At 49.6% G+C, this 9,898-nt stretch overlaps 1 protein-coding gene across 1 annotated transcript in view; it reads left to right on the top strand.

Annotated features, from left to right (window-relative positions):
• LOC132384089 (solute carrier family 22 member 6-A-like) overlaps positions 1 to 9,455 on the top strand; it is a 41,314-nt gene extending 31,859 nt beyond the window's left edge. Inside the window, exons 7-10 of the mRNA XM_059955422.1 lie at positions 1,733 to 1,947; positions 7,850 to 7,958; positions 8,402 to 8,605; positions 9,159 to 9,455. Of these exons, the coding sequence (XP_059811405.1) occupies positions 1,733 to 1,947; positions 7,850 to 7,958; positions 8,402 to 8,605; positions 9,159 to 9,252 (622 nt within the window). The 3' untranslated portion in view covers positions 9,253 to 9,455. The remainder of the gene's footprint in view (positions 1 to 1,732; positions 1,948 to 7,849; positions 7,959 to 8,401; positions 8,606 to 9,158) is intronic.
• Positions 9,456 to 9,898: the final 443 nt, after the last annotated feature.

Consider the following 9,898-nt stretch of genomic DNA (forward strand, 5'->3'; position numbering starts at 1 on the left):
TCGGATCCCTCCAACCCCATACACCTTCTTGACATTTCCTTTGATGGCCTGACCGATCAGGAAACTATCAACTTCCATCTTAAATATACCCACCAACAACCTCCATTCCTCACAGAGCATTCCAGATCCACCACTCTCTCGCTAGAAAAAATACTCCTTACTTCTGTTCTAAAAGGTTGCCCCTCTATTCTGAGCCTGTGCCCTCTAGTTCTGGACTCTCCTACCATAGGAAACATCCTCTCCACATCCACCCTATATAGTCCTTTCAGCGTTCAGTAGGTTTCAATGAGATCCCTTCACATTCTTCTAAATTCCAGTGAGTACAGGCCCAAAGCTGCCAAACACTCCTCATATGTTAACCCTTTCATCTGCACAATCATCCTTGTGAGCCTCCTCTCCAATCACAACACACCCTTTCTGAGATATGGGGCCCAAAACTGTTGACAATACTCCCAGTGCGGCCTGATTCGTGTCTTTTGAAGCCTGAGCATTATCCGCTTGCTTTTATATTCTATTCCCACTGAAATAAATACCAAGTCATTGGGTGCATTTAAGGCAGAGATAGATAGGTTCTTGATTAGCCGGGGCATCAAAGGGTCTGGGGAGAAATCAGGAGAGTGGGGATGACCGGAAGAATTGGATCAGCCCGTGATTGAATGGTGGGGCAGACTCAATGGGCCGAATGGCCTACTTCTGCTCCTAAGTCTTATGGTCTTTTATAGAGACCAGGTTTTTAAAGCTCTTGGCTGGACTTGTGCAGCAACACTTCCACTGCGAACTTCCACACCAAATCGAACCCTAACCCTAACACTTCCACTGCGCCTGAGCGCTCCTCCAATCAACACGGGTGAAATAACAGGCAGTGGCAAAATTACTACTACTGCTATTACGTACACACTCTCACACTCACACACACCCAATGCCAGAGCTCAGGATCGAACCCTAACCCTAACACTTCCACTGCGCCTGAGCGCTCCTCCAATCAACATGGGTGAAATAACAGGCAGTGGCAAAATTACTACTACTGCTATTACGTACACCAAATGCCAGAGCTCAGGATCGAACCCATGACTCTGGAGCCGGGAGAAAGCATCACTAGCCACTACAACCTGTCATCACTATAGACTATAAACAGTTATGACCCCAGCACTGATCCCTGCGGCACTCAGTTTGCCTCTTTACAACCAAGATGCCTCTGCAGAAATCATCCTGACCTGATCACGCTCCATTTAGTACATGGAAAATCACAGCACAGTACAGGCCCTTTGGCCCACAATGCTGTGCTGACCCTTTAACCCACTCCAAGATCAATCTAACCTTCCCTCCCCCATTGCCCTCCAGTATTCTATCCTCCATGTGTCTATCTAAGAGTCTTTTAAATGTCCCTAATGCATTTGTCTCTGCCATCACTCTGCACTGGCAGAGCATTCCATATACCCACCAGTCTGTATGTGCTAACCCTAAACTTAACATCCTCCCTATACTTTCCTCCAATCACCTTAAAATTATGTCCCCTTGTATTAGTCATTTCCACCCTGGGGAAAAGTCTCTGGCTGTCCACTCGACCTGTGCCTCTTATCATCTTGTACACCTCTATTGTCACCTCTCATCCTCCTTTACTCCAAAGAGAAAAGCTAACACAACCTTTCCTCATAAGACACACTCTCCAATCAGGCAGCATCCTGGTGAATCTCCACTCCGCACATTTTGTGTTTTGTTTTTGTGTGAACAGGTTTTCAACGAGCTTCGCCTATTATGGGCTGTCGATCGACCTGCAAGGGTTTGGAGTCGACATCTACCTCATCCAGCTCATCTTTGGAGCCGTAGATATTCCAGCAAAGATCACGGCCTTCCTGACGCTGAGCCTGATCGGGAGAAGATTCACACAGGTCACCTCCCTTACCCTGGCCGGGTCCACACTGCTGGCAAACGCCATTATTCCTAAAGGTAGGAGTTCATCAGTATATTCTCTCAACAGGAAGGATGAGAACATTAGTGCTCATGGGAATCCAGTCTGTACACACAGATAAACATTGGCTTGTAATTGTGTTGAGCGTGCACACTTCACTGTCTTCCACCTTCTCATAATGATCCTACAGGGAGCCTTTCCCGCCGTACATGGTGTAATATTCCGTTTCTTTAGTAATGAGGATGTGCAAATGTGTATTTATTGTCTGTATACTCTATACCCGTTTATTTTATAATGTGATTGTAACTACATTGTGAGGTGCCTCAAATTCTGATTCATGTGAGGCCTTCAGTTAACTCGAAGGGTATTTAAAGATGCATGTCCCAGTGCTGAATAAATGGGCTGGAACTGTCTGTGTGGGAGGGAGAGGGAGGGGGAGATAGAGAGAGGGAGAGAGGGAGGGAGGAGGGAGGGGAGAGAGAGAGTGAGGGAGGGAGGGGGAGAGAGGGAGAGAGAGGGGGTGGGGAAAGAGAGAGAGTGGGAGGGGGAGAAGTGAGAGAGGGGGAGGGGAGAGAGGGAGAGAGAGAGAGAGAGAGAGAGAGATGAAACAGACAGGAGCATTCACACTGCACAAAGTTGGGAGCTGTTACTGTGTTCAAAGTTTGAAGTGCATTTATTATCTAGGTATGCAAAAATTATGCAGCCTTGAGATTCACCTGCTTACAGGCAGCCAGCGAGCAAGGAACCTGACAGAACCCAGTTTTAAAAAAAGACTAACAAACACCCAAAGCACAGAGAGAAAAACAAATTGTGCAAACAATATAAGTCATAGCTTTCAGCATGGAAGTGTTTCTATGAGTGCGAGTGCGTGCGTGTGTGAGAGTGTGTGTGTGTGTGAGTGTGTGTGTGAGTGCGGATATGTGGTGTGCGTGTGAGTGTATGTGTATGTGTGTGAGTGTGTGTGGATGTGTCTATTTGCTTGTGTGCATGTGTCTGTGTCTCTGCCTATATGTGTATGTGTTCGTATCTTGATGGATGGGAGTGACGGACAGGGTTTGTTTTGTTGTTTGACGGACGGTGGGAGTGAAGGACGGGGTTTGTTGTTTGACGGACGGTGGGAGTGACGGACAGGGTTTGTTTTGTTGTTTGACGGACGGTGGGAGTGAAGGACGGGGTGTGTTTTGTTGTTTGACGGACGGTGGGAGTGAAGGATGGGGTTTGTTTTGTTGTTTGATGGACGGTGGGAGTGAAGGACGGGGTTTGTTTTGTTGTTTGACGGACGGTGGGAGTGACGGACAGGGTTTGTTTTGTTGTTTGACGGACGGTGGGAGTGAAGGACGGGGTTTGTTGTTTGACGGACGGTGGGAGTGACGGACAGGGTTTGTTTTGTTGTTTGACGGACGGTGGGAGTGAAGGACGGGGTTTGTTTTGTTGTTTGACGGACGGTGGGAGTGAAGGACGGGGTTTGTTTTGTTGTTTGACGGACGGTGGGAGTGAAGGACGGGGTTTGTTTTGTTGTTTGACGGACGGTGGGAGTGAAGGACGGGGTTTGTTTTGTTGTTTGACAGACGGTGGGAGTGAAGGACGGGGTTTGTTTTGTTGTTTGACGGACGGTGGGAGTGAAGGACGGGGTTTGTTTTGTTGTTTGACGGACGGTGGGAGTGAAGGACGGGGTTTGTGTTGTTGTTTGACGGACGGTGGGAGTGACGGACAGGGTTTGTGTTGTTGTTTGACGGACGGTGGGAGTGAAGGACGGGGTTTGTTTTGTTGTTTGACGGACGGTGGGAGTGAAGGACGGGGTTTGTGTTGTTGTTTGATGGACGGTGGGAGTGAAGGACGGGGTTTGTTTTGTTGTTTGACGGACGGTGGGAGTGAAGGACGGGGTTTGTTTTGTTGTTTGACGGACGGTGGGAGTGAAGGACGGGGTTTGTGTTGTTGTTTGACTGACGGTGGGAGTGAAGGACGGGGTTTGTTTTGTTGTTTGACGGACGGTGGGAGTGAAGGACGGGGTTTGAGTTGTTGTTTGACTGACGGTGGGAGTGAAGGACGGGGTTTGTTTTGTTGTTTGACAGACGGTGGGAGTGAAGGACGGGGTTTGTTTTGTTGTTTGATGGATGGTGGGAGTGAAGGACGGGGTTTGTTTTGTTGTTTGACGGACGGTGGGAGTGAAGGACGGGGTTTGTTTTGTTGTTTGACGGACGGTGGGAGTGACGGACGGGGTTTGTTTTGTTGTTTGATGGACGGTGGGAGTGAAGGACGGGGTTTGTTTTGTTGTTTGACGGACGGTGGGAGTGAAGGACGGGTTTGTTTTGTTGTTTGATGGAAGGTGGGAGTGACGGACGGGGTTTGTTTTGTTGTTTGATGGACGGTGGGCGTGAAGGACGGGGTTTGTTTTGTTTGAAGGATGGTGGGAGTGAAGGACGGGGTTTGTTTTGTTGTTTGACGGACGGTGGGAGTGACGGACGGGGTTTGTTTTGTTGTTTGATGGACGGTGGGCGTGAAGGACGGGGTTTGTTTTGTTTGAAGGACGGTGGGAGGGAAGGACGGGGTTTGTTTTGTTTGAAGGACGGTGGGAGTGAAGGACGGGGTTTGTTTTGTTGTTTGACAGACGGTGGGAGTGAAGGACGGGGTTTGTTTTGTTGTTTGACGGACGGTGGGAGTGAAGGACGGGGTTTGTGTTGTTGTTTGATGGACGGTGGGAGTGAAGGACGGAGTTTGTTTTGTTGTTTGACGGACGGTGGGAGTGACGGACGGGGTTTGTGTTGTTGTTTGAAGGACGGTGGGAGTGAAGGACGGGGTTTGTTTTGTTGTTTGACGGACGGTGGGAGTGACGGACGGGGTTTGTTTTGTTGTTTGACGGACGGTGGGAGTGAAGGACGGGGTTTGTTTTGTTGTTTGACGGACGGTGGGAGTGAAGGACGGGGTTTGTTTTGTTGTTTGACGGACGGTGGGAGTGACGGACGGGGTTTGTTTTGTTGTTTGACAGACGGTGGGAGTGAAGGACGGGGTTTGTTTTGTTGTTTGACGGACGGTGGGAGTGACGGACGGGGTTTGTTTTGTTGTTTGACGGACGGTGGGAGTGAAGGACGGGGTTTGTTTTGTTGTTTGACGGACGGTGGGCGTGAAGGACGGGGTTTGTTTTGTTTGAAGGACGGTGGGAGTGAAGGACGGGGTTTGTTTTGTTGTTTGACGGACGGTGGGAGTGAAGGACGGGGTTTGTGTTGTTGTTTGATGGACGGTGGGAGTGAAGGACGGAGTTTGTTTTGTTGTTTGACAGACGGTGGGAGTGAAGGACGGGGTTTGTTTTGTTGTTTGACGGACGGTGGGAGTGAAGGACGGGGTTTGTTTTGTTGTTTGATGGACGGTGGGAGTGAAGGACAGGGTTTGTTTTGTTGTTTGACGGACGGTGGGAGTGACGGACAGGGTTTGTTTTGTTGTTTGATGGATGGTGGGAGTGAAGGACGGGGTTTGTTTTGTTGTTTGATGGACGGTGGGAGTGAAGGACGGGGTTTGTTTTGTTGTTTGACGGACGGTGGGAGTGACGGACGGGGTTTGTGTTGTTTGATAGACGGTGGGAGTGAAGGACGTGGTTTGTTTTGTTTGACGGACGGTGGGAGTGAAGGACGGGGTTTGTTTTGTTGTTTGATGGACGGTGGGAGTGAAGGACAGGGTTTGTTTTGTTGTTTGACGGACGGTGGGAGTGACGGACGGGGTTTGTTTTGTTGTTTGATGGACGGTGGGAGTGAAGGACAGGGTTTGTTTTGTTTGATGGACGGTGGGAGTGACGAACGGGGTTTGTTTTGTTGTTTGACGGACGGTGGGAGTGACGGACGGGGTTTGTTTTGTTGTTTGACGGACGGTGGGAGTGAAGGACGGGGTTTGTTTTGTTGTTTGACGGACGGTGGGAGTGAAGGACGGGGTTTGTTTTGTTGTTTGATGGATGGGAGTGAAGGACGGGGTTTGTTTTGTTGTTTGACGGACGGTGGGAGTGAAGGACGGGTTTGTTTTGTTGTTTGATGGACGGTGGGAGTGAAGGACGGGGTTTGTTTTGTTGTTTGATGGACGGTGGGAGTGAAGGACGGGGTTTGTTTTGTTGTTTGATGGATGGTGGGAGTGAAGGACGGGGTTTGTTTTGTTGTTTGACGGACGGTGGGAGTGAAGGACGGGTTTGTTTTGTTGTTTGATGGATGGTGGGAGTGAAGGACGGGGTTTGTTTTGTTGTTTGACGGACGGTGGGAGTGAAGGACGGGGTTTGTTTTGTTGTTTGATGGATGGGAGTGAAGGACGGGGTTTGTTTTGTTGTTTGACGGACGGTGGGAGTGAAGGACGGGTTTGTTTTGTTGTTTGATGGACGGTGGGAGTGAAGGACGGGGTTTGTTTTGTTGTTTGACGGATGGTGGGAGTGAAGGACGGGGTTTGTTTTGTTGTTTGATGGATGGTGGGAGTGAAGGACGGGGTTTGTTTTGTTGTTTGACGGACGGTGGGAGTGAAGGACGGGGTTTGTTTTGTTGTTTGATGGATGGGAGTGAAGGACGGGGTTTGTTTTGTTGTTTGACGGACGGTGGGAGTGAAGGACGTGGTTTGTTTTGTTTGACGGACGGTGGGAGTGACGGACGGGGTTTGTTTTGTTGTTTGATGGACGGTGGGAGTGAAGGACGGGGTTTGTTTTGTTGTTTGATGGAAGGTGGGAGTGAAGGACGGGGTTTGTTTTGTTGTTTGATGGACGGTGGGAGTGAAGGACGGGGTTTGTTTTGTTGTTTGACGGACGGTGGGAGTGAAGGACGGGGTTTGTTTTGTTGTTTGAGGGACGGTGGGAGTGAAGGACGGGGTTTGTTTTGTTTGACGGACGGGGTTTGTTTTGTTGTTTGATGGACGGTGGGAGTGAAGGACGGGGTTTGTTTTGTTGTTTGATGGATGGTGGGAGTGAAGGACGGGGTTTGTTTTGTTTGACGGACGGTGGGAGTGAAGGACGGGGTTTGTTTTGTTTGACGGACGGTGGGAGTGACGGACGGGGTTTGTTTTGTTGTTTGACGGACGGTGGGAGTGAAGGACGGGGTTTGTTTTGTTGTTTGACGGACGGTGGGAGTGAAGGACGGGGTTTGTTTTGTTGTTTGACGGACGGTGGGAGTGACGGACGGGGTTTGTTTTGTTGTTTGATGGACGGTGGGAGTGAAGGACGGGGTTTGTTTTGTTGTTTGACGGACCGTGGGAGTGACGGACGGGGTTTGTTTTGTTGTTTGACGGATGGTGGGAGTGAAGGACGGGGTTTGTTTTGTTGTTTGACGGACGGTGGGAGTGACGGACGAGGTTTGTTTTGTTGTTTGATGGACGGTGGGAGTGAAGGACGGAGTTTGTTTTGTTGTTTGATGGACGGAGGGAGTGAAGGACGGGGTTTGTGTTGTTGTTTGAAGGACGGTGACTGTTGACTGCAATTTTGCCCCATCATCAGCCTCTCTTTGCTGGCAGTTTCACTTGACACTGCCTCTATTTGTGAACTGTCTTCCTCATCCTCACCCCTTTCACTCCCATCCCCGTCCCCTTACCAAACTACTTTAAACCCTCCAACAACTCTACCAAACCTGCCAGGATACTGGTTGTCCTCAGGCTCAGGTGTAATGGTCTCTTTTCTACAGGTTGTAACTTCTGCAGAAGAGATGCTCAGTGACCCCTCCATGGTACCATGGAACGATCTCCATGGTACATCTGTAGAAATTGCCGAGAGTTTTTGGTGATATCCCAAATCTCCTGAAACTTCTAATGAAATCTATTGAAATATATTGTTGTGCCTTCTTTGTAACTGCATCAACAGCAACAATTTTGACTCAAATCCAACAACACCTTGGGATTATTCTCTGGCTGTTTATGTGTTTCGGTGCCTTAAGTGAGGCTCCTCCCGTTTGCAAGGTGAGTAACTGCCCGCCGCCTCTCTTTCCCTTTCAGAGCTGCAGACTGTCCGGACTTCGCTTGCTGCCTTTGGTAAGGGATGTCTCTCAGCTGCCTTCAGCTGCTGCTACCTTTATGCCAGTGAACTTTATCCAACGGTGGTCCGGTGAGTACCCCGGACACCCTGCGGTCTACCCGGGTCTGGAACTGAACTCACATCCCGGATGGGGTGGGTCCCCGACGACCATCCAGAGGGCTAGACTCAAACATAATTTTCATTTAGAGATACAGGCCCTTCCAGCCCAACGAGCCCTTGCCGACCAGTGACACACACGTCACCAACTGACCTACTAGCCCGTAGGTCTTCAGAATGTGGGAGGAAACTGCAGCACCAGAGAGAAGCCAAGTGGCTAGCAGGGGAGCGGACAAACTCCTTACAGACTGTGGACGTTGTGCAGTCTGTTGTCTAGTAGTTGCAGGACAGTGCATCACAGAAATGACTGTAACTTACAAAGCTCCTAAAACTGATTCTCCCCTTTTCTCTTCAGAACAGGGAAAAGGATAACTCCACGGATAACTCGTTCTGTTTCTCTGTGTCCCCTCCAACAGGCAGACGGGAATGGGGCTCGTAGGTACCATGGCCCGGGTGGGCGCAATTGTGGCGCCCATCGTAAGAATGACTGGCGATTACATCCCCTTTTTGCCATTTACGATATATGGCGGAATGGCTGTAATTGCAGGATTAACTGCCTTCTTGCTTCTGGAGACACGGAACATCCCGTTACCAGAAACAATCGAAGATGTAGAGAACAGGTTTGTATCTGTTGTGTGCTGACTGGGGTTCCCAAAGCACCAAGGCCAACAGAAATGATGTATTTCTAGGTCCCCACTTGGTGGGAGAGATGTGATAGAGCCAGAGCCAGATTCAGCAAGGTATTCCCTGGGATGAAGAGGTTCAGTAATGATGAGAGACCAGAGGGTGTAGAGGAGATTCACCACGATATTCCCTGGGATGGAGAGTTTTGGTCATGAGATGAGAGACGGGAGAGGGTACAAGAGAGATTCACTAAGATATTCCCTGGGATGGGGAGGTACAGTTATATGGAAAGAGCAGTTGAGGAGGCAGGGGTTTTGTGTATTTATAACAAAAATGCAACCGAGAGCAAAATAGTTCATTGTCCATTCAGAAATCTGATGGCAGAGGGGAAGAAGCTGTTCCTAAAACGTTCACAGTGTGTCTTCAGGCTCCTGTACCTCCTCCCTGATGGTAGCAATGAGGAGAGGGCATGTCCTGGGTGGTGCAGGACCTTCATGATGGATGAGAGATGTGACAGTTGTAATCAGCAGAGTATTTTTTTCTGTTTAGAGCCAAGAAGAGCTCTAAAAGGGTCAGCAAATTACGGAATGAAGATGTCCCACTGCAGGACGCTCAAGCATCGCTCATGAAACGGACGGTTTAAGCACATCCAACGCCCCATCCAGATGCCGCCGCTTCCTGTAGCTATTTAAAGGCAGGTCGGCCATGATGGTATTGACAGGACAGGCTGGACGGGCTGAATGGACAGTTCCTCCTTCCCTTTCAGATGTTGTGATGTGGATGTATGCACGGAGATTCTCTCACAAACCGATCAATAAAGTGAACAGAAGCTCTAATTTCTCTGAAGCTCTAAAACTCTCTCCTTGTAAATTCTTCCTGCTGGTCTAACTCACTGACGTCCACATGCCTGCGCAGTCATGGCTCAATCAAAGCATCTATGAAGGGGAACGAACAGTCAGTGTTTCAGGCAGGAAGCACTGACTCTTTGTTCCTTTCCATAGATGCTCCCTGTCCTGCTGAATTCCTCCAGCATTTTGTGGGTTATACCACAGAAAGCATCCCGTTCGGATCCATCCCGGCTCAGCCCGTGACCACGAGAAACCGCAGAGAGTTGCGGACACAGCTCGGCCCGTCACGGGGGCCAGCGTCCCCTCCACGGACTCCGTCTACCTCTACAGTCCCTCCGCAGCCGGTATAATCACCCTCCCCAGACATTCTCTCTTCGGACAGAAGATACAGAAGCCTGAAAGCTCGTTCCACCAGGCTCAAGGACATTATGTGCACGTCTG

The sequence above is a fragment of the Hypanus sabinus genome, chromosome 31, assembly GCF_030144855.1.
Source record: "Hypanus sabinus isolate sHypSab1 chromosome 31, sHypSab1.hap1, whole genome shotgun sequence".
NCBI lineage: Eukaryota > Metazoa > Chordata > Chondrichthyes > Myliobatiformes > Dasyatidae > Hypanus > Hypanus sabinus.